Consider the following 24,044-nt stretch of genomic DNA (forward strand, 5'->3'; position numbering starts at 1 on the left):
TTGGTGGACACCCTTACCTCCTTGGATTCCATGTCTGTTTTCTAATGATTAGTAGATGATTTCTCTTCCCAGTGAAATGAGGCTGAATGTGTTTATTTCTTTCCCCCCAGCGTGGCTGTCAGTCGATCCAAAGATGCCCCTCCATTTGGCCCTCCCATTCCAAATGGAGTCACATTCCGCAAATCGGATGTCTTCCGAGACTTTTTGCTGGCTAAAGTGATAAATGCTGAGCATGCTGCCCACAAGTCTGACAAATTCCACACGATGGCCACTCGGACAAGGCAGGAGTACCTCAAGGACCTGGCCGAAAACTGTGTCACTAACACTCCCATTGACTCCACGGGGAAATTTAACTTAATATCTCTCACCTCCAAGAAGAAGGAGAAGACAAAAGCTCGGGCGGGCGCCGAGCAGCACAGCACGGGGGCCATCGCGTGGAGGGTGGCTGCCCAGGATTTTGCACAAGGGATAGAGATTGAGTGTATATTGGGGATTTCGAATGAGTTCATCATCCTCCTGGACCTACGCACCAAGGAGGTGGTATTTAATTGCTTTTGTGGGGATGTCATTGGCTGGACCCCAGACTCCTCCACACTCAAGATCTTCTATGGGCGAGGGGACCACATCTCCATACGTGCCTCCGAAGGGTTCCCTGAGGACATTAGGGAAATTGTCCAGAGACTCAAGGTAAGGGATCTGAGAGCCTCAGGAAACAGGGCCACTGGGGGTCAGGGGCAGCCCTGAAGCTTACCAGCTGTAGAATTGCCTCACACAGGGCCACATCTTTCCATGGGGGCTGTCTGTGGTGTCCTCTCAGGCTGGTCCGAGACAGCCTACCGGCAGCAGACCCCATAGCATGTCTGAGTCTACTGCTTCTGTTTTCATCTGGGTCATGGCTTACATATTCAGCAATAGAGAGGTCCTTCCAGTATGCTCCCACCTGACCACTTGCAGGCTTCACAGGCAGCCACACCCCATCTCTTGTCCCAGAACACCACCAGAATGTCTTCACCTTTTGCAAGTTTTCATTGGGTTATCATCGTGGGGGATATGTGTGAGCATTTAGGAGGTGTGTTTAGGGGTGCATTTCCTCCAGCATATCACTCACATGAAAACCAGCTTCTTGGCCTCTCCCCAGGTTGAGGAGAGGGAGCCCCCTCTTCTAGACATTTCTGCCCAGAAGATGTTGCTCACTGTACAAATGCCAGTCACCATTCTGAATCATCCCTTACAGAACTTACTCTGTGGGCTGCATGGCTCTGAATAAAGTGGAGGACCCTAGGAAGCCCTGCCCACACCCTCAAGCAAAATCCAGCAAAGAGCCTGGAGAATGTGTCAGGGAAGTGTGGCATGTCCTCTCTCCTGGCTTCCCTCACATTGGGAAAGGTCCACATGGGCTATGGATGAGCAGGCACCTGTGGATTTGTTAGTGCTACCTCCAGGGGGGCCACTCCTCCAGCCAGGACCATGCTAGATCCCCTCTCATTCTGAAGAGCTCTGAAATATCCACATTTCAACCCTCCTGCCTAAGATTTCTGAGCTGATAGGGCCTTCAAAAGAAGGGGCTCCCTAAATTTTGATAGCAGAAGACCATCAGAAATGCTGTGAGGGCTGCTCTATGGTCTACCCAGACCAGATTCCCGCTACTGAGGAGGTTATGACCCAATCTCTGTGGGAGGCCGTGGTTGTATTTCTATGGAAATGAACTGAAAACAGCAGGTTCAGGATGTGTTCAGGAGTGCTCCAGAGTCAGTCCTGCTTCCCTGGGAATCTCTCATCTGGGAGTTTAGGGAGACCCTCATCCTGTGCATGTCTTTGGATCCCCCCTCAGACAGTGAGAAGTTCCCCAGGTATATGCACACATGCACATGCACACATACAACACACACATGCACATCCCAGGCCATGTTCAAACACTTTCCTGAATGTTCCTCACAGGTAATGACCAGTGGCTGTGAAACGGTGGACATGACCCTGCGGCGGAATGGGCTGGGCCAGCTGGGCTTCCATGTCAAGTATGATGGCACTGTCGCAGAGGTGGAAGACTATGGCTTTGCCTGGCAGGCAGGACTCAGGCAGGGCAGCCGGCTGGTGGAGATCTGCAAGGTGGCCGTGGTCACGCTGACACATGACCAGATGATTGACCTGCTGCGGACCTCAGTCACTGTGAAGGTGGTCATCATCCCCCCCTTTGAGGATGGGACTCCTCGGAGGTGAGGCTGGAGGCCCGGGCTGGGGGCAGGGGGTTGGGGGAGGGATGACTAGACCAGCCTCAGGGCTGGCACAAGACCCGACAGCTGCCCCCTTCTCTGTGTTTTCCTCACATTTGCCCCGGCCCCCACAGGCATCTCCTGGCCTCAGGCTGAGGAGCCCTGGTCTAGGTGTACTTGCCCCGAGGACTGAGCAGCGTGTGTGAGCCCCAGTGGAATGATGGGCATTGAATTGGGAAGCTGCAGGAGGACCTGAGGGGTCCATGGAGAGGCAGAGAGAGAGAGCAGCGAACTTGGGGTCAAGAGGACCTGGGTTCAGATCCCACCATAGATGCTTACTAGTTGCCTGACCCTAGGTGAGACCCTTAACCCCTTTTGGCTTCAGTTTCTGCATCTGTAAAATGAAGTGGTTGGATTTGAGGCTCTTTGTGGCCTCTTTCATACTTGTTCCCTAAGCAACTCCAGACCAGGGTGTGGCAAAGAGCTAGGGGAATGTCCCATTGGTTTGCTCCTCAGCATCCTGTTGTCCCTCAAGCCATTCTTTGTGTGTTTTAGAGGAGGAGGGACCAGACTGGCATGGCTCAGGGTGTAGCTGCTTGACCATGTGCAAAGCCCTTCTCCCTTCTGAGTGTCACATTTCCTGGCCCATCTAGTGGAGATGGCACTTATACCACCATGCTCCAGACCTAGGACAGGAGAAGAGCTTAGCAAAGCTGGGTGGACTGCGGAGACCTGGGCCACCCGGTACAGACACTTCAAGAGGCCACTGTCCCATAGGGACTGATAATTTAGGGAAAGGATCCTCGGACCTGAACGGATCCTCGGACTTGAACACAGGGCTCAAACTCCACAAAACAGGATCGGGTCTCTAAGTGCTACCCCAAGAACAATCCAGGACCAAGGATCTGATCTGAGGACTGATACCAGAAAGCATAGACATGTTGGCCTTTGGGTCACAGCCAAACAATCTGAATCTGTGCTCAAAGTGGAGCTCACTTCTCTCCTAAAAGAGAAAGTCAGTGCATTCAAACACCCAGGTTATTGGGAAGAGGAGTGTGTTCCTCAAAGAAGAAGAAGAAAAAAAAGCCACAGCAAGGCAGATTAAAGGCACAGAAGAGGCAAGAGCAAACCTTGGCCTGAGGCGGGAGACTGGTGGTAGAAGAGGGTGACTCAGAGGGGAAAGATGAGGACCCTTGAGCCCAGGGAGCTGGGCACCGGGCTCTGAGAAGGAAGCAGCTGCTTGTCCATCCTGTCATAAGGATGTAAACCTACAAATGGTCTCACATGTAGGATCATCCCTTAAGGGTAAGAGGAAGAAGAAAGAAAAATGGCATTTTGTGAGCCCCTCACTCATAAAGGAGGAGTCTGGATGATGGTACCAGTGAGCAGGACGGATGTCTTCCCAGACCATCTGTCGCAGATGTGACTGAGAATCTCCCAAGACTTGTCAGAACTAATGACTCCTACCCACGTGTGGTGATTCACATGGCCATAAATGGTGCTGCCAGAAGGAATCTAGCAAACAGTGCTAAAGATTAGGACGTCTTTGCCAAGAGTCTGAAGACCCTCAGGGGATAGGAAGCTGCTGCCCATGCAAGGCAAGGGTCTTGAACAAGGCTGTGTCTAATAGCATTGGAAATTTGAGATCACAGTTTGAGAGATGGCAAGCTTCAGACCAGGGATGGAGTGCATCTGACAAGAGCTGAGATAGTATTTTTCTTTGGAGTCTTTTAGACCTAAGAAAAAGGAGAGTGAGGGACAGGGTCACCCATATACCTGTTGGGCTACATACCATAGAAAGTTTCCATAGGATAAGAAAAAGTATCCTGGATAATCAAAAATTCGCAAACTTGAGGAAAGTCCCAGTTAAACCTGTGGTCTCAGATATCTCTACACAGATGCCCAAAAGAATGGGTAACAAGCAAATCAAACCAAAGATCCTATCTCAAGGAGGCAAATGTGATATCATGGTTATCCCTGAGAATGGCAGGGGAATAGCCATGACTGGTTCCTGAAAGGGTCTGCCTAATTTTAAAGGAAAGTGGGATTAATGAAAGGCACAGGTGGAAAGACTGACAGCGTAAGCCAAGAAAAGATTCTTACGTGAGAAAATCCAGGAAGAAGGGACAACATGGTGGCGAGCGTTTGGGTGTGGATCAACAGAGCTCCAAACACAGACGATGCTGTCATGGAAGTAAGCTACAGACCATCCAGACAGAGAGGAAATGGACGTGTCCAAGAAGCTGATGGCAGGCTTGGTTCCAAATAGGAGTGGTGAGTGGCTTCATTTTTCCAGATATCTGCTGGGTGGACATTCTCTGCCTAAAACAGAATCACTAATAACTTCTTAGCTTGCATGAATGATAATTACATCCTACAAAAGGTGAAGAATTTAATGAGGGGGACTTTTATCTGGTGACTGGTGTGGGATAATGGGAACCTCAGGGGGAAGTGACTGTCTTGGTATTTAGGATGGGGAAGGAGAGGAAAGCTGGGCATAGGCTGACATGATAATTTAGAGGAAGGATCAGTAGGGCAATCTTTGGACTGAAAAAGACAAAAAAGTGGTTGATAAAGACTTGATGCTCAAGATGAGGAGTGAAGCAGAAAGCATGTATAGGTTCTTAATGAATTTGTCACCAGGCCCAAAAGCATTATATGTCCAGATAATGAGGGACCTTACCCAGTATGATTCCAGAGCCTCTGGAATCTGAGGCGATTCTCAGATTCTCTCTGAGGGACTCTGATTCTGAAGTCTGCTGGACCAAAGAAGGACAAATGTTATCCTCATTATCAAAGAGAAAATGGAAAGCTGGAAGCTGCAGACCACTCCCTAGTGAATTTGAGTTGAATTCCTTGAAAATTCTCCAATGTGCTTTGAAAGGGTGCTTAGTGATTATGTAGAAAAGGAAGCAGCGATCATCACACCAAGGAGAGAACCTGCATGACCAGTGTTACGTCCTCTTTCAATGGGGTTGCTGGACTGACTGCTAGACCAGAGACCACAGAAACTGTCATTTGCCAGATCTGATCTGATTTAATTTTTAAATTGAGTGACACCATTTTGTTTTGATGCAACCAGACACTTCCCAAAGATGTGATATCAAATCTGTGGGTACAAAGGCTGCCTTGTGTCCTCAGGCTCCTGGACCTTGCATGTAGTGAAGAGGCAGTCTACTTGAAGAATGAAAACTGAGCCTGAGCAGGTCCCCTGTTGGTGAGCAGGAGGAAAACCTGTGTCCTTTAATTTAGGCAGTGAGGTCTGACTGACAAGAGCAGTAAAGTGGCCAGAGTTGTGAGCCCCATTGTGTTACCTCAGTTTACACAGTTCTTATCCTTAGGTAGTTACACTTTTGCCCATGCTTTCTTCTCTGTGTAGCATTCCATGTCAGTCTTTCCATGTTCTGCCAAAGCATCCTACATCTATAGCACAATTCTCAGCATACAGCAGATGCTTAATAAATGCTTGTTGGCCAACAAATCAGTGGAATTATTATTGTGCTGAGCAAAGTGACAAGAAGTGAACCAGTCCCTAGACCTCCAGAAACGCCCATCTCATGGGGTGGATACCAAGTGCACAGATATAAATGCACGAAATCTGAGACCCTTGGGGTGGAGAATTCCCAGGGACTCTGGGTCTCTGCCAAGGCCTCATGGAGGAGGTGGCCTTGGTGCTGGGATTGGAGGAAAGCAGCTGAGGTGAGTAAGGAACAGACTGCAGGCACAGTTCCGGAGGCGGGAGATGGTGGCAGCTTGCCCCACTGTCATGTAAAGGCACTTTGGTGGTCTGGCTGTATAAATGAGAGCTGGTACCATTACTGTTACAGTGGTGGTGATGGTGCCACCAGTGATGCCGATGCCAGCCTGACTGAGCCCAGCAGGAATTGCCTTCTGCCTGTGGGGAAATTTCAGGACTCGGCCAGGTGGTCCCATCCCCTGCCCCCCCCCAACCTGTGCCTCGGGGAGTGTTGTTTCCTGTGAGGTTTTTGTGTCAGAAGTTGAAATGATGATGCCAAGGCATCCATCACCAGGGGAGAGGCTTCCTCTGACTCCCGCTTCTTGTCCTGAGGTGACACATTGTGCCATGAAGAGGCTGGAGCCATCCTGGGATCAGCTGCCAGAAGTCCCCTGGGAGGCCAGCTACCAGGAATGTTCCCTTTTAATACCCAGACTACACTGGGCTCGTTGGCCTTGGCTGGGTCCCTACAGAAGAATCCAGGCACAGGCTGCTCCCCAGGCCCCTCTCTGCCCCTCTGAAGCCACACATCCTCTGACTGGGAGAGGCAAGTTAGAACGCAGTGCCTGGGTGCTTGTTGTAAATGGCTTTGAGCACGCACATGCACACACATGTGCACACGCACCTGCACAGCTGTATTTGGATAGGCAGCTGCATCACTTGAGTCATGGCTCCTAGGAGAAGAGCAAAGACATTGAGGCCCCAGGCCCAGGAGGCAGGCTGGCCTTGCGGGCCGTCCTTGGCAGGCGTGTGGAGAGGAAGCCAACCTGACAACTGGTCCAACAGGTTTCAGGTTCCAACCCCTGCGTTTGTCTAAAGAAAGACCACATTGTGTTCCCATCAAGTACAGCTCGGCTCGGCTGTCAGCAGGGGCGTTTGGGGTTTCAGTTGGCCTTTGGGGTTTTGAGTCTCACCAGGCTGCAGAGCCCTCATTTGCTGAGAAGATAACACAGAACTCTTGGTATCTCCAATGCTTCCCTTTAACTTTTGTCCCCGGGCTCACATGCCCGATAAGCTGGGAGAGGGAGTGAGCAGGAGCTAGGAACCAAACCCTCCCCCCCACAGAAGAAGGGTCCTGTCAGGGTGTCCCTCCTGTACTTCCTAGGGCCATTAGGGCCTAGAACCAGAAGAGATCTCCAAGGCCCTCCTTGCCAGCCCTCCCACTTTACAGGTGATACCAGGGTGGAGAAGCGATGTGCCCAAGTTTACAGAAAAAGGATTGAAGCCAGCCCCTCCAGCTGCAGCTAATAAGAATTACTGCATCAGTCACAGCATCATTCAGTCACATCTGACCCTGTGGCCCTCCGTGGGGGTTTTCTTGCCAAAGCGGCTGAAGTGGTTGGCCATTTCTTTCTACAGGCATGTCCTCATTTTACAGATGAGGAACTGAGGCAAATAGGGGTTAAGTGACTTGTCCAGGGTCACACAACTAGTAAGTGTCTGAGGCTAGATTTGAACTCGGGTCTCCCTGTCTCCAGGCCGATTATCTGGGCACCACTAGCTGCCTCCAGCAGTAATAATAGCTAGCAATAATTATGACTAGCATTGGATGGCACTTTAGGGCAAGCAGAGAGCTGTATGTATTCTCTCATTTTATTCTCATAACAACGCTGTGAGGCAGGAGCTGTTATATTAGCCTCCTGTTTTAGATGGGTAAACTGAGGCTGAGGACAGTTAAGCAACTTGTCCAAGGTCCGAGGTGAGTGTCCAAGGCCGGATTTGAACTCAGGTCGTCCTGACTGCAGGCCCCTCTCCCACATCTGTACTATTCGGTCCGCAGCTGCAGGTCACATTCTCTGGGGCCCCACCACTGCAGAGGTGCCGACACCCCCACTGGTCCCACGGGTGTGTAGGTGGGAGACAGCAGGAGTGATTCTTCAGGCATGCACCTGTTTGTTTATTCAGCTGGTGGCAGTGCCCCAACCAGGCTGACAGGCTCCTCTTGACCCAGGAAGACCCCCCCCATAACTTGTTAGAGGAGCCCCACACCTGGCAAGCTTTTTATGATGGGTTGGTTTCCTGTTGAGAAAGTCACCCTCAGATAGACTGAAGAATTCGGCCTGTCCCAGCCGAGGCTGTCTCGGCAGTAGGTTTGGGAATCTTGCATTGACAGCCGTGTGAGTGGGGGGAAAGCAGGGTGCTTAAGTCACAGGGTTCCCCATTCTGGGGGAGGCCCCCGGTAGCATCAGGTGAGTCCTGGCACCCAGGAATGCTGAGAAGTCAGAGAGGGGAGGGCACAACACACAAAGGAGGGACGGGAGCTCAGGAATGAGTTTCCAGAGCTTTTAGCTGGGGAGGCGAAAGCCTTGGAGGGCATGTAGAGAGCCTGGGGAGATTGATTCACCTTTCCCTTCCTGTGCCATATCCTGAATGCCCTCTAACTGTGCTTGTCCAGGCAGCGGCATCCCCCAGCTGCTGTTAGCCACCCCTGGGACTGACTGGAGCTGGGCCTTGGAGCAGGCAGGCTGGCTCCCTCAGAGGCAGCTAATAGAGTGCTAGGCCTGGAATCAGGAAGACCTGAGTTCAAATCCACCCTCAAACACTTTGTTTTAACTCAGTTTTCTCAGCTGTGGGGATCATACCAGCCCCTCCCTTTCGAGGATCAAATGAGATGATAATTGTACATCGCTTAGCCCAGCGCCTGGCACATTCTGACAATCCCTATCAGAACCTAGGCAGGCTGTTACAGAAGCCCCTGGCCAAGAAGGCTGGTCATGCCTCAGTTGCACTATCTTGTTCTCCCATTCTGCCAGGCCAGGCTCCTTGTGGTGGGGCACTGAGGCTCACAGCAAAGCTAGGCCCTCCCTTGGTCTATTTTTAGGTTGTTCTGCCTGTGTTGTTAACCACCTGCAAAGTAGGTCATCTGTGCTTGTGTGGCCTCCTTTCTAGGAGCAAGGTGGGTCATAGCACTAGAATCAGGGCCTCCATCTTGCTAGTGCTGTGGTGTGAGGGGACCAGCCTCAGGCTGAAGGTCGAAGCTGAGCCCCTGCAGCTGCTCTGGGGATGAGATGTCTGGGCCTGAGACTGCAGGTGATCCCACTCTCCAAGTTTGGGCCTGAGCCAGGCAAAGCCTGGGGAGTTGACTCAGGGCCTGCCTCACCTTTTTGAGCCACATTTGGGGAAGCGAGGCAAAATTTTCCAAGAAAATGAATGAAGGTTCATGACCCACCTGCAGAGTTCCCCAGGCAGGAAATAACTCTAGTTTCTCTTTCCAGAGGATGGCCGGAGACCTGTGACATGAATACCTCGGAACCTAAGGCAGAGCCAGAAAGCACAGCAGCCCGGCCCCCATATCGGAGCAGCTCTTCCTGGCAGTGGAGTGGGCCTGCTTCCCACAACTCCTTGCAGGCCTCCAAGTGGGCTGCACCTGGGACCACAGGCCATGCCCAGTCACTCAGCCGGCCACCAAAGCCCACGCCGGGGGTCCCTTACCGGGAAACTCAGCCACTGCACAGCAAACGGTAAGTGGTCTCTAGCAAAGGCTAGAGCCATGCTTGCCCACCCTGGGTGGATAGGTCTGAGTTCCAGAGGACCCCTCCAGCCTCGGGCAGCTGTGGGCTGCTGGGGGTATCTCTGACTGCTTCCTGCAGTATGTTTAGGACAGCAGAGTGGCCAGGGAACCCGGGGCTCAACCACTCTACTCCTTCCTGAGCAACTCCATTTTCCCCTGATTTGCTGTCCCTCCATTTCTGAGACTTTCAGCACCCGAAGGGCTCTCAGAGCTCATCTCTTCCAGCTTTCTACTGCCTGCAAGATCCCATCAGCAGCTTCCCTGACAGATGACTGTTCAGTCTCTGCTTACCCAGTGATGGGGAGCTCTCCATCTCACAAGCCACTCTACCCCCTGTACACATACATTGTACTCATACTTAACACACTCATACATACACACATATACACGCTCATACACATACACTCATATGTACACATACACTGCATTCATACACACACTCATGTTCACACACAATTTTTGTCTCTAAGCTTTATCGCAGTCTTGGGGAGTGGCAGGACAAGCACTGTTCTCTCCATTTTACAGATGAGGAGACTAAGGTCCAAATAGGCTCACTGAGTTATCCACAGCCACACAGCTCCCTAAGGCAGAACAGGGCCTGGACACTCAGGTCTCAGGACACTAGGCCCATGTGCTGCCCATAGACCCACACTGCCTCCTTCTTCTCAGTTGCCCCTGTCTCATCCTAGGCCTGTCAGCTTTCCAGAAAATGCCTATCCAGCCTCACCAGCAGGGGTGGACAGAGTCCAGCCTTATCGACAACCTTCGGGGAGTTTCTCCACTCCAGGCTCAGGGGGAGCCTCCTACACCCGCTACAAGCCATCCCCGGAGAGGTAGGAGGCCCCCAGCCATCAGCCCAGCCCCAAGGGACACAACTAGTTTAAATCCCCTCACTAGGGTTCAAGGAGGAGGAGGGGCGGCATGGAGGGAGGGGTTCTCAGTCAGCCTCAGCACAATCTATAGCCTCACCTGTTGCAGGACACAGCCTCGTCCACACTGGAAGTCAGGAGTGACCGTGTATTGATTCAAATGGGACTCTGCCTTAGATGTGAAAGTGCTGGTGAACCTTGAGTCCCTGCCCTAGTCACTGAGTTGGGGGCAAACGGATAACATGGGGCATTCAGCATGTTTGCTTTATGCAAATCCTCAGCCTGGTCCCTGGGTCTGTGGGCTCATTGCTGCCGCCTCCTCCTTTGTTCATGTCTGGTGACGGTGGAGGATGCCCAGTGTGAGAGGTGGATCCCCAGGGATGAGGGCTTGTGAGAGAGTGTGAGTGTGTGTGTGTGCATGTGCTCAGGTACATTGTGAGAATGAGTGGCAGGGTGGCACAGGTGTGAGACTGCAGAACTTCAGCACCTGCTTGACAAAGGAGGAATGGCGTGTGAGTGTGGCTGCACACCGTTCCTCTAGTCACTCTGATGCACTGCTCTAGAAGAGCATGGTGGTCACCTCTTGTATTTCCTGGGAGGCCTCCTGCCGGCAGGGCTCAGGGGCGCGCACCATCTCCCTAGGCCTGGGGTGACCAGAACCAGAATTGGCCTTCAGGAGGGAGCTACCCTCTCCTCTTGTCCTCTAGCAGAGAGTGTCTTCAGAGCAGGGCTTGTCCCAAATTAGGGAGAGGATGAGCCTGCCACCCATGGAAGGGCACATGACCTGCTCTAACCCTTCCTAATTGATGCTGAGTATGTCCTGTCACCTCTGAGCCTCAGTTTCTCCATTTGTAATGCAGAAATAATGCCCTGGCTCCCTCCTCCAAGGTCAGAAGATGGTTGCCACTGCAGTGCCCACGTCCTGCTGAGGATTGTCTCAGGACAGTCACTTCCTAGAGAAAGCCCCTGATCAAATGTTCCTGGGGGCCAGTAGTTGCTGAGCTGTTCCCAGGGCTTCTGTTCTGTCATCAAGCAGCAGCTATCTCACAGCTCCTTCCCATTCAGTAACCTATCCTCCCAGACAAAAGCCTCTAGACTCCATAATAGCACCCAAGGCAAACAGGAACACAATGGGAGAGAGAGGGGAGTGGCATCCATCCCTTGGGGCATTCTCATCATTGCTAGGTAACACCAAATTGGAGTTCAGCAGGTGATTCGTCCCTAAGCTTGACCCCACATCCTGGAGCTGGTTGTGGCTGGAGAAGAGGGTCACAAACTCCAAAACACATGTTGGGAAGAGATTCCAAGAGTATCTCTGCTCTGTTCTGGGAGGCCAGACCAGGGAGTCAGGGGAAAATCTGCCCACCTGACCCATCTCCCTGCCCCTGGAGAAATGGCTCCCACTGATCTTCCTTAATACTCCTGAGCCTTCAGAGCTCCTTGGGTCTGGAGGAGGAAGGAGGCTGAGAAGTGATCTGGTCTGGTCCCCCGTTTTGCAGGCTCAGAGTGTGGGCCACACGAGCACAAGGTTCACTGGCCTCCGTAATCATGGACTCCATGAGACACCCATTGGTCCTACCTGGTGTAGATACTCAGAAGGCAGCCCAGCCCAGCCCTGTTAGAGAGGACCAGACTGAGGTCTGTGAGGGATGACCAAAGGCAGGAGCTAATGGACCTGCTTGGCCCGCCCTTTGCCCATGTGGCCAGCCTGGTGCATCTGTGGTCCTGCCCCATCAGGTCCCATAGGAGGTCTCAGGAACAGCAGTGAAGGGACCAGGGCAGGCTGGGCTCTCAGGAAGCCAACAAGCATCTGTTAAACATTTAGACATGTAAGCCAAGCCCTGCACCCTGTACTGGGCACACAAAGGGCAGACACAGTCCCTGCCTTCACTTTGGGGCTCACACTCTGATAGGAGAGACTGCAGGCAGACAGCCAGGCTTGGAGCAGGTATAGACAGGACAAACGGCAGAGAGGGAGCCAGCGAGGCTGCCTGTGGAAACTGGGATTTGGGCTGAACCCTGAAAGAAGGAACTAGGGCAGGGAAGGAGGGAGTGAGCACCCAGGGGGGCTGAACACAGTAGTAGGTGGGAGCCTGCTGGGTATATCATAACAACAACAACTTGTAAATGCGCACACGCGCACACACACACACGGAAGGGTTAGAGTGGGTCATGTGCCCTTCCACAGGTTGAAGGCATGGCACTGCTCATCCTCTCCCAAGCCCTGAAGATGCTTTCTGCTAGAGGAGAAGAGGAGAGGACAGCTCCCTCCTGGAGGCCAGTTCTGGCTCTGAGCACCCCCTATATACATAGTGCCTACTATGTGCCAGGCACTGTGCTGAGTGCTTTCCAGATATTCTCTCATTTGATTTTCATTACAACTCTGGGAGGGAGGTGCTGCTGTTATCTGCATTTTACAGTTGAGTAAACTGAGGCAGACAGGTTAAGTGACTTGCCCAAGGTCACACAGCTAGGATCTGAACTCAACTCTTCCTGACTCCAGGCTCGGCACTATACCCACTGCACCACCCAGCTGCCTTGCTGGAATTTCCTTAGCCCCGGCTCAGATCTCCCACAGTCAGTCATATTAATTAACCTACTTAATTAAACACCTGCTTTGCTAAGTGCTGGCAGGAAGGCAAAAAACAAGGCCTGCTGTCATGGAGCTTATGCTCTCATGGGGGAGGTGACATGAAAACCACCAAGCACCAAAAGGCCGTGGTCAGGGTCAGTTGGGGGTGGTGAGCAGAGGGGAGACCACCAGGTGAGGGGCTGGGAACTCTCATCTCTGCTCACTTTGCTCTGCATTGGTCCCTGCTGCCCAGCATCCCTTTCATTGTTCTTCATGGCAAAATCATATCCCATTCCATTCAGTTAGTAGCCCGTGTTCTGCTGCTCCCCCACTGAAGGCAGCCCCTTAACTGCCTTCCTTCTTCAGGATTAGGAAGTTTTCTTGGGACCACCCTTCTTCCCTAGTATTATCCTCCCTTCCCTGCCTGTATCCCTGTTAAACACCTTTCTACACTAAGGTGTGTGTTCACCTGTCCTTTATCTGCTTCAGAAAAGAATAAGGTTCATCTGATTCCCACTCCCTTCCTCCATGTTTGTGTCTTCTCACACAGCCCAGTTAGGACAAATAGCAAATGTTCTCCCCTTCCTACTTTCTATAACAGCGTGGTGCTTTTCCCTTCCTTTCTCTTTCTACCCTCAAAACAGACTCAGTTTGCCTTCCCCTGCACTGTCCCCCTTCCCCATCTTCTGTTTTTCCCATTTAATCCCTTAATACCCTTGGAAGATGTTAAGCTTCTGTCTCCTCTCCCCTATTAGAATGTTAGCACAGCGTCATCATACAGCTCTTTGCAGTTACTCAGATATGGCTGCCTTTCCAGGTTTCTCCGGACCCCTGTTTGCATTTCAGAATTCCTGCTCACCTCCGGTCTTTTCATCAGAAGTGATCAAAAGTCCTCTATTAAAGGTCCGTCTTTTCTCCTATGGTTATTCTTGGTCATTAGCCGGTACCTCTGACTTTGGAGACCATGACCATCCAAGATGGTAAACACTGACTTCTTCTGTGATCCAGATGGAGGTTCTTTGGTTCTTGACGTCCTCCCTGGCAGCTTACAGTGCATCTTCTGTAGAAGCTCTGGGTTTGGGCTGTGGCATTCCTGGGACTTTTCTTTGAAGGATCCTTTCAGATGGCGATCGTTTGATTCTTTCTATTTCTCCATTATCCTCTGGTTTCATTAATGCTTTCTTGAAATAGAATGCCCAGGTCTTTTTTTTAAATAAGTGTTTATTGATGCCTTTTGGTTTGGGGGCTTTTTATTTTACATCACCATGGTTTCCCCTAGCATTCTTTCCCTTCCTCCTCCCAGAGAATCATCCTATATAACATAGTATTTTTAAAATACAAAAAATGAAAAAAAGTGAAAAACTTGATTGGTATATTGAAGAAAGTTTGAAAATATGGGCAGTGTACATCTCTTGTGGCCTCTGCAAAGGAAGGGGTAGAGTGTCTTCTCATACCTCTTCTTTTGAGCCAGGCTTTTCATAACTTTGTAATGTCTGTGTGTGTGTGTGTGTGTGTGTGTGTGTGTGTGTGTGTAGTGTGTGTGAATGTATGTGTGTGTTGTGAGTGTGTGAATGTGTATGTAGTGTGACTATGTAGTATGTGTGTAGTATGAGTGTATGTGTGTAGCATGTGTGTAGCATGTGAGTGTGTATGTTGTGAGTGTGTGTATGTGTGTGTAGTATGAGTTTATGTGTGGGAGTGTGTGTGGGCTCTTTCCGTTTACATTGCTGCCAGGCAAAGAGGTGGCACAATGTGGGATAGGAGCCTGGGTAAAGAAGACCCAAGTTCAGATCCATCAGAGACACTTGCCAGCAGTATGACTGTGGGCAAGTCACTTAACCTCTGTTGGCCTCACTTTTCTCGTCTGTAAAATGAAGATCACAGCAGCACCCCCCTAGCAGGGTTTCTGTGAGGCTCAAATGAGATAACGATTATGCAGTGTTTAGCAGCATCTGGCACGTAGTAGGCACTATTATAAATGCTAGCTGTTAGTATGGCTGGAGTAACCACAAAAGCCCTCTTGGCACTGATGGGAAGAGAGTGGCTTTCTTTAGTGAGTGGGATGTGCTATACCCCACCACCCTTGTGGGTTCTGGGATGGTTCCCTCAGAGAGGGGGCACTCATGTCCCAGAAGCTCCCCTCTAACACTGGCCCAAGTTGGCTCAGGTTCCTTTTGGCTTATGGAGCTGAGGGAGTGGGGGGGGAGCTAATAGAAGAGTCTTCCCATCCACTCAATGGACGAGGAAGCCAAGGCCCACCAAGACCCAAGGACATATCAGTAGGCAGACTGTAGGCAAGAGTTACAGATAGAGGCAGGACTTGAACCCAGACCCAGTCTAGTTATAGATCCCCAAGCCTGAACTTTCTTCTTGGCTGCTGGCTCATTTCCCAGTTGTCTCTGAAGCTTTTACCAATGTCACTTCAATTCGAAGGCATTTGTTTAGCTCCTGATTTATGATGCCAGGCATGGTGCCAGGCACTGAGGGCACAACCAATTATGATAAACATGTTTTAAGCAGCTGCTGTGTGCCAAGCACTGTGCTCAGTACTAGGGACCAAATGGAATACTGCTGTCCTCAAGGAGTGCGTGAGAAGTGGGCACGGAGCCGCTAGAGAGAACTGTGTAAGGGGACGGAAGCGTGGGGAGAGATCCCCGCCACCAGTGCCAGATTTAACGATTGTGGAAGGGAAGGGAAGGAGCATTTGTACGGACCTCATGTGTGCTGAGCACTTTACAAGTGTTGTGTCATTTGGTCCTTGCGACCATCCTGCAAGGTAGAGATTACTTTATCCTTGCTTTACAGGGCAGGAAACTGAGGCAAGCAGTGACTTTTCCAGGGTCACACAGCTAGTAAGCGTCTGAGGTTGGATTTGAGTCCAGGTCTCTTGGACGCCAGGCAGGTCAACTGCCTCAGTTTTTAAGGCCCTTAACCTTTGTTGGCAGACCCCTTTGGCAATCTGGGACGTCTTCTCAGAATCGTGTTTTCAAATACATAAACAAAAGAAACCAGTTGTGTCGAAAGACTTTAATACAAATATTATTTAAAGGAACAAATTTACAGACACCAGGTTAAGAATCCCTTCCCACCATGAAACATGTAGTCCATCCTGCCTGGGTAGGGGCAGGACCTGGTACCTTTGTGAGTGGTGAAGAAGCCTGCCATCCTGGCCACCATCACCTGCTCCCGCAGAAGCCAGACAAAACCCAAGAGCTCAGTAAATGCCTATGTCCCCTGCTGCCAGCCTAGACCCTGCAGCCACATCCAAAGGAGTGAGTCTACAGGAGAGAGAATCTGGCAAAAGAAAGCTCCCTTCACCAGACTTCTCGGGCTGTCAGGTTCACCATCAGAAACTGATCTTATTAGTAGAAATGACATTAAAATTAGGGCAGCCAGGTGGTGCGACAGATGGAGCGCTGGGCAAGTCAGGAGGACCTGAATTCAAATGTGGCCTCAGACGCTTACCAGCTGTGTGACCCTAGGCAAGTCACTTCACTGTGTTTGCCTTAGTTTCCTCATCTGTCAAATGAACTGGAGAAGGAAATGGCAAACCACTCCAGTGTGTCTGCCAAGAAAATCCACCTGGGGTCACAGAGAGTCAGACACAACTGCCCAGCTCAACAACAACAAATCACCATCTGCTTTGCTACTGCCCTTGGGGACTCTGGGTGGGATATTTCCCTCTGCCTGCTGCTGAAGCCTTCCTGAGGAAAGGTTGCTCCTTGAGGCCAGGGTCTGTCTCTGTGGTTCTGTTTGTGTCTGCATAGAGCTTAGTGGGGATCTTGGCTCTGCTCATTCATTCTGGGGGGACAGTAAGGCACAAACCTGATATTGTTAATACCGAGTACAAGGGGACAAGCACAGGAGAGAGGTCCAGAGCAGACTTTTGTCCAGGAGGGGAGGTCCATGCCAACCATTACATTTCCAGTCCAAATGTGGGGAGGATTCTCTTCCCATACCTTCCCCCCACTTCTCACCCCTCTCCAGCAAGCCCCAAATGGGGTCCACTGGGCACGCATGGATCAATCTCTGGTCATCCTCTTGAGGAGGGTCTGTGTGTGTGTGTGCATTGTGTATGTATATATGTATGCATATGTATATATGTTTGTGTATTGTGTATATATGTATACATGTGTGTGCACATGTAGGGCTGAGATCAGGGAAGATGGGGCAGAGCAGGTGGGCCCATAGCAGTCAGTCACTTCAGCATCCTGCCGCCTCCTGCCAGCTCCTTTCAGGGCTCAGCCTCGCCTTCCTGACAAGGAGTTCATTGTCCATCTTCCTTCTTACTCATCAGATCTCACCAGCCACTCTCCGCCCGCTCCCCAAGTCTGCACCCTGTATATTTATAACCTGCTCGTGAACATGGAGCTGAGCTGCTGCTCAGGGCGGGCAGCTTTTCTTCCCTGAGTGATGTGTCGTGAACTTCCAGCCAGTCCTTCTCCATTCCTTCTACAGATATGCAGCCTCCCAGCATCCTCTGCTGCCGCTTGAGCCCCACTATGGCCATGAAGGGCTGTCCAGCGGCGACTCCTCCTCAGGCGGCCTGACCAGCCAGGAGAGCACCATGGAGAGGCAGAAGCCAGGTGAGACCCCGAGAGGTACCTGCTTCCTTCCTCCCTCACCTCCTTCTGTTCCTCCTCCCATTCCCTCAGCATCAGGTCACTGTTATCCTGCAGCGACCAAGAGGATACTCCAACCAGCCTGTTTGTCCCCTCTCTCTTATTAAGAGCTGCTGTCAGAAGGGAAGGGAGAGAGAGACAGAGAGGGATACAGAGAGACAGTCAGAGAGAAAAACAGGGAGAAACAAACAGAGAGGAGAGAGAGGAGGGAAAGATAGGAGGGGTGAGAAGAAGGAAGGAGGAAAGGGGGAGGGAGGCAGGCAGGCCTCTGGTGAGGTGCCCAGGTGCCAGTCCTTTGCATCCACAGCAGAGCCTTAGGATTCTTGAAAGAAAGACCCCACCTCTGACATCCTTGTTTTTGCCTCCTTGCTGGCTGCTGGGAGCTGTCTGTGCTTGTCCCTCGCAGTGATTCGGGGCCTGATTCTGTGTGGCAGGGAGAAGGTTCTAAGACTCTCCCCGCCCCCTCCCCTTGATGGCATCAAGTTTTGGCAAGTGAAAATACTGAGATGGGCCATTGTAGGGCCCAGCTGCAGACCCGGAGATGAGGTTAGTAGGGCCGCTCTCAGGCACTTCCTCCCCTTGATCTTTGGCCCTTGGTCTTCTGCCCAGGGCTCCCACTTCCCCCCAGGACCCTGCCGCCCTCTCTCTCAGGTATTTGTACTTAATGAGGGCCAGCTTCAAGACTGAACTGGTCCTACTGATCCTGTTGGTGATCCCGGATTATATATGTGCTTTATGTCTTCCTCAGATGAAGATACTGAGGCTGAGAGGAAGTGGTCCCACAGGCAGACTCAAACCTTCCTCCCCCAGCTTTTTGGCTTTATGGTCATCTCTTTTAGAGAAACGAGACTGGTCAGTATGAGCCCAAAGGAAGTGGCCATTAGTGTGGACTAGCTACATACCTGCATGGTCAGGTGGGGGCAGGGGGTGTGTGGAGTGTGTGTCAGGTCTTCTTTCACCCCTCCCCAGACCCCTCAGGTAGACGCTCCCGTTAGTGGGAATGACAGCCATAGGAGCGTGTAGGGTCCCAGGTGTAAAGTCAGAAGCAGTGTCTCCACCTTTTTGCTGGGCTAGCTGGGAAGGCCCAGGGACCCCTCTTAGAATCATGTTTTTAGATGCATAAAATAAAATTCATGGGCTTACTGAGGAAACCCAACATAATGAACTACAGTTATGGAAATATTTTTCAACCAAGTTCGTAGACCCCAGACCACTGTGCACAGGGAATCTGTCTGATCCATTGAGAGATAAAAAGAAGTGATTTCTCAATGTTTGCGGAGCCGCTGAGGGACTGAGCAGGGTTCAAGTCTAGGTGCTCGACCCCTACTGCCCCCATCTCCCACTCCCCCAGGAGGTCAGTCCTGGTTTAGTCTGTCCGTGGCCCTCTCAACCTTTCTCCTTTTCCAGATCCATTTGGACAGTTCGGTCAAGGTCTGTCATTTGCCATCTGCCCTAGCTTAGGATGAGGTTGCTGCACTGAAGTCTCTGAGTCATTGCTTCTCCTTTGCCCACCGTGTCATGCAGGGTGGTCAGGGAGAGGGAAATGGCTTCTGCTCTGTGTGGCCAGGGCGGGCAGCGGGGAGCCTGGGCTCTGCCCAGCCACTGATGCTGTGGACGAGCACACTTGTTGTCCCAGCCAGGCCCTGCCCCCAACTGAGCTCCAAGAGGGCCTCTCCCCCATCCCTCCTAGCAGCTGCCCAAAATAGTTTGGGAGGGGGCTTGAAAAAGCCTCCATGTCTCCATCATCGTCTCCCAGAAGAGGGCCATCTGTCCTGTCCAAGTTCTTAAGATAAAGGATGAAGCCAAGGTGAAGACACTAGCTCCCCAAAGTCCCTGTGCCGCCACTTTTAGCTGTATCTTGGCGAGTCTGAGCATCTGATAATGACATTCGCAATCACTCTCTCATAGGGTTGATGGGAGGATAGGACTCTGCAGTCCTGCTGGGGGAAGGGGAGTAGGGATGAATTTGGCAGCACCCCATCCCCATAGGTCAGGCCCATGGGGGAGGGGGCATGGTGGGGGCTGCTCTGAACCATTCTGATGGCACATCCTTCCAGGCTGGATAGAGCATGGCCAGGCTACTGATTGCATGCTGCTGTGTCTCTTTGTGGGGTAATGGAGCACGAGGAGGAAAAGGTCTGGCATTGCCTGGTTGTCCCTGGGCTCCCTCGGCTCAGGCTGGCATCTCCTCCTCCAGCGAGCTGCCCACCTGTGGCCCTGGCCTTTTCTCAGCCATGTCCCTGCAGCAGATGTGGATGAAGGCATGGATGGTTAAAGAAGCCTGTTTTGCTCCCCTCTCCCTTTCTTCCCCCCAGCCCTGATGGGCAGGAGATCATGGCCTAGAGTCTCCAGAGGCAGAGTCATCTGCCTTCATTTGTTGGGGCTTTCTCTGGAGGGAAGGAGCCATGGAACTCACAGAACAGAAAACCTGTTGCCTGCTTCCAAGGCCAGCCAATCAAGGCCCAAGAGTTCCACCTGGCAGAAACCCATGGAAAATATGCAGGCTGGTCTGGAAGTCATGTCTCTGAGCCTTTGAGAGCATCACATCCTTTCTCTGCCTCTCGATGGAGTACTTTGGACATCTGTAGACCACAGGCAGCCAGGCCTTGGGCCTGGCTTCTTTTATGCTCAGGACAGTAAAAAGCAGGGTCATCCCATTTGAAAAGCCAGGCATATTTGGCTCCAGCTGATCCTCCACTGTGGCAGCTAACACCAGGCCTGGGCAGCCTCCAGGCTTGCCACAGTGGGAAGGAATGCTTGGTATACTCATTTTGCAGCTGAAGAAATGTGGAATGGGGCGGGGGTATGATGGGCTCTTACCCCCAGGCCACACTTCCTCTTAAACTGTGTGAGCAGCACTGCCCCTGGCATGGGAGGCCTTTGGGCACCAGGACACCCCTGACATTGAAGCCTAGTGATGGGTACCCTGACCTGTTCACCTCCTTCACATAAACCCTCCATGAAAACTCAGCCTCCTCTCCCTGCACCGTCCTGTGTGCCTGGCTGGGCTGGCATCTTTGGATCGTCCCAAGTGAGTCCACATCCTTTGTGGAAGAGCGGGTCTGCATGTTAGTAAGCGCCAGAGCGACTGGAGGCCTGGGGAGTCTGTGTCTGCCTGGAGAGGGGCTCGTCCTGAACCACATGGAGACAGATCCTGGGACGCTGTCCTCTATCTCCGTGACTTGTGTTCTTTTGGATCCTCTTTGCATAATGATAAAACCACAGCAACTGTAATAAATGCTGGCATCTCTGCAGCGTCTTTGGGTCTGCAAATATGATCTCATCTGATTCTCGCAACAGGCCTGGAAAGTGGGTGCTAGCTAGCTAGCGTGATGAGGAAACTGAGGTTATCCGTCAGGAATCAGAATCTCAAACCACAAGCCCAGGGGGCCACTGTTAGCTCTTCCCACATTCTGTAGGCCTGGCTCTAGCCCAGCTACCCCTAAGGTAAGTCAGGTATCCCCCCCACCCCCAATCCTCCACACTTTGATCTCCTTTCCCATCACCTGAAAGAAGGCAAAGGAGGCCAGTCCTTTTCTCCCACTCAGATCATTGATCCTGGTGCGAGGCTGTGGTCATCTTCTGGCCAACAACGACACTTAGACGTTCATCTTCCTGTTCCTCGGCAAGTGTCTTGCTTCCAAGAGCCGAGTAAATCATTGGATGCAGATGTGCCTAAGGAACATTTTTCTCCTGTCTTAGCGACTTATTGATTAGTCTCCCTGCACTTTCTCTGGACTCAGTTTCTTATCTTTGCACCTGCTGCTCACAAAGGCTTCATTCAGCTGTAGCCATCAAACCAGAATAACCCTACTACGCTCACTTTGGGCCTTCGCTCCATCCACCATGCTGCTCCCTCAACCAGATGGACCACCATGTAACCAGCAATTGATCGGACCTTCTCTCTACTCCAGGGGACCAAGATGTGGCTGCTGTGGACTCAGGCTTCAGGAAGCCCAGGGTGCCCAGCTCCAGGAGCAGGCTCACTGAGCTATTTTTTAATGCTCATTCCTCTGTCCCCAGACTGTTTCTTAGAAAGAGGCCTATGGGCTTGTCAGAGCAGGCCACTTCTGTGTCCTCACTTCTCTCCTCCAGCTGTGTCTTATTGGTGCAAGGCAGTAGAAGAGAAGTGTGGAGTCTCCCTCATCTTGCCAAGAAGGGCCAGAGGGACTGTTTGCAAAGAACAGAAGTCAGCAGCCTTTCTGGTCTCTCTGTACCCATGAGATCCACCAGCCCGCCATGTCACAGGGATCCTGAGTGGGAAAGGACCTCAGGCAGCCCTTAGTTTTACAGACGAACAAACTGAGACTTTGACCCAAAGATTAACTGACTGGATTATTCAGTCAGACGGTTGATGTCAGAAACCCTCTGGTTCTAAATTCTACTGCTTCCTTGTCTAACCATCTCATTTGAGGGGATCTCTAGGCCTCACAGACCTGTGCTCTGGGCCTATTTCCTTAAAGCCAAGCCCCTTCCAAACCAGGAAGCAGGTGTCCCTGATGTTGAGGGTCCCCATGGTGCCTATGGACACGCCAGCAGCATGGGCTTCATGGCATTCCCAGTGTGATAAGGATTCTCAGAGAGCAGGGAAAGTCCCCAGCTCCAAGACTGGATAAAGGCCAGCAGGCTGCCTGCTCAGGTGCCTAACCAGGGTGGAAGAGGGCAGAACCTGGAATCCTGAGCCCTGGGTTCCAGTGCTGCCTCTGAGCCTTGAGTACCCATCATTAGAAACTTCTTGGAGCCTCAGCATTTCTGTATGATCATGCTTGGCTTCTTGCTGCCCAGACTTGTTGTATTGTGCTGGGCTTATTGAGGGGAGCCCCCTGAAAGCAGGGGTAATGGAGTGGGCACCCATCCACACACCTTTCAACAGCACCATGGGCTTTAAATAGGGCAGAATTTGAATTCCAGAAGAACTAGGTTCAAGTGCCAGCCCTAATGTTTACTAGCTCGAGGCCCTGAACCCACCTGAGCTTGACCTTCTCATGTCACATGGGGTTAATAAGAGTACCTGTTCCACAGGGTTATGATGAGACTCACCAGAGCATCTCCTTAAAGCAGTTTGAGCTTTAACTCACTAGATCAATATTGTTGTATATTACCACACCAAACCAGGCCTGGGCAAATGCCACTAAACTGGCCAAGTCTCTGACCAGGCAGAAGCCAGCATGGGGTTCATCTGTGAAGCCAACAGCTGCTAAGGGGAGCAAGACAGTGGCTGAGGGTGGGAGAGCCCCTGGGGCCTCACGTGAGGTCTGCTTCTTGTGAGATTCAGGGCTCTTTTCTCTTACAGATTTGTTGTTGAGTCGTTTTCAGGCATATCTGACTCTTCATGACCCCAGTTGGGCTTTTCTTGGCAAAGATACTAGAGCAGTTTGCCATTTCCTTCTCCAGCTCATTTTATGGGTGAGGAAATTGAGGCAAGCAGGGTGAAGTGACTTGTCCAGGGTCACACATCTAGGAAGTATCTGAAGCTGGATTTGAACTCAGATCCTTCTGACTACTGTGCCACTTAGCTGCCTCTCTCTTATGGATGCATGATGGCAAATCAGAACTGAGGCTCATTAGAGCTAGAAGGTACCCTAGGCACCATAGTAATGAAAAAGAACACTGGGGCCCAAGAACCTGAGTGTGCTCCTCCCCCTCTCTGTCTCCCTCCCCACCTCCTTTCTCTCTCCTTTCCTCCCTCCTTCCCTTTTCTCTTTCTCCCCTCTTCCTCCCCCTTCCCCTGTTCCTCCCTTTTCTCTCTCTTCTTTCCTCCACTCTCTCTCTCTCTGTCCCTCTCCCCAAATACACAGAGGCATTGTGTGAACCCAGACAAACCATTTGCTCTCTCAGTGCCCTGGGCAACTCTTAAGATTCTGAGTAGCCTTAAAGGTTTAGCACTGAGCTCATTTCCTGTAACTGATAAAATCATTGGTCTGGTCAAAAAAAAAAAAGTTTCCTCTCTAACCCTGGTTTAATACTTTACCTTGTTGGAGTCTCCGCTTCCTCTGCTGTAAAATAAGACAGGCTAGCTCAGGGCTCCCTTAGCCTCAAGCCTCTGGTTTTCCACCCTCCTTCCTGCACTCCCTGTCTAGTCTGAAAGCACATAAATCAACATTGGAGCTTTTTTTGTTCTTTAGCTTTGCAGAACTTTCTTTTTCTCTTTCCTCTCCTCCGTCTTCCTTGGAAGGGACGGCTCTCAGGGCCGCCACAGTGGGATGGTCAGTTCTCAGGGCCACTGCAAAGGCACAGACGGCTCTTGGGGACCCCACAGAGGGACGGATGGCTTGGAAAGTGGAGACCATGTCAGGACAAAAATAGCAGTGCAAGTGTGTTTTTAAAAGTCAGTCAATTTCCCTTATTTTTCTTGGGTTTTTACCTTGTGTTTTCTTTCACAACATGACTAACATGGAAATATTTTGTGTGACTGCACATGTATAACCTCTAGCAAATTGCTTTGCTTTCTCAATGAGGGGAGAAAGGGAGGAAGAGAATTTGGAACTCAAAATTTTAAAACACTAATATTAAAAATTGTTCCT

At 51.3% G+C, this 24,044-nt stretch overlaps 1 protein-coding gene across 3 annotated transcripts in view; it reads left to right on the top strand.

The window, feature by feature from the left end:
• The window catches only part of SIPA1L3 (signal induced proliferation associated 1 like 3), a 157,946-nt gene that overhangs the window by 106,185 nt on the left and 27,717 nt on the right, over positions 1 to 24,044 (top strand). For all 3 annotated transcript variants that reach the window (XM_072608270.1, XM_072608268.1, XM_072608269.1), the window contains 5 exons: positions 111 to 687; positions 1,939 to 2,213; positions 9,162 to 9,407; positions 10,147 to 10,290; positions 17,357 to 17,484. In XM_072608270.1, coding sequence (XP_072464371.1) covers positions 111 to 687; positions 1,939 to 2,213; positions 9,162 to 9,407; positions 10,147 to 10,290; positions 17,357 to 17,484 — 1,370 coding nt within the window. The remainder of the gene's footprint in view (positions 1 to 110; positions 688 to 1,938; positions 2,214 to 9,161; positions 9,408 to 10,146; positions 10,291 to 17,356; positions 17,485 to 24,044) is intronic.

The sequence above is a fragment of the Notamacropus eugenii genome, chromosome 5 (assembly GCF_028372415.1).
Source record: "Notamacropus eugenii isolate mMacEug1 chromosome 5, mMacEug1.pri_v2, whole genome shotgun sequence".
Lineage (NCBI taxonomy): Eukaryota > Metazoa > Chordata > Mammalia > Diprotodontia > Macropodidae > Notamacropus > Notamacropus eugenii.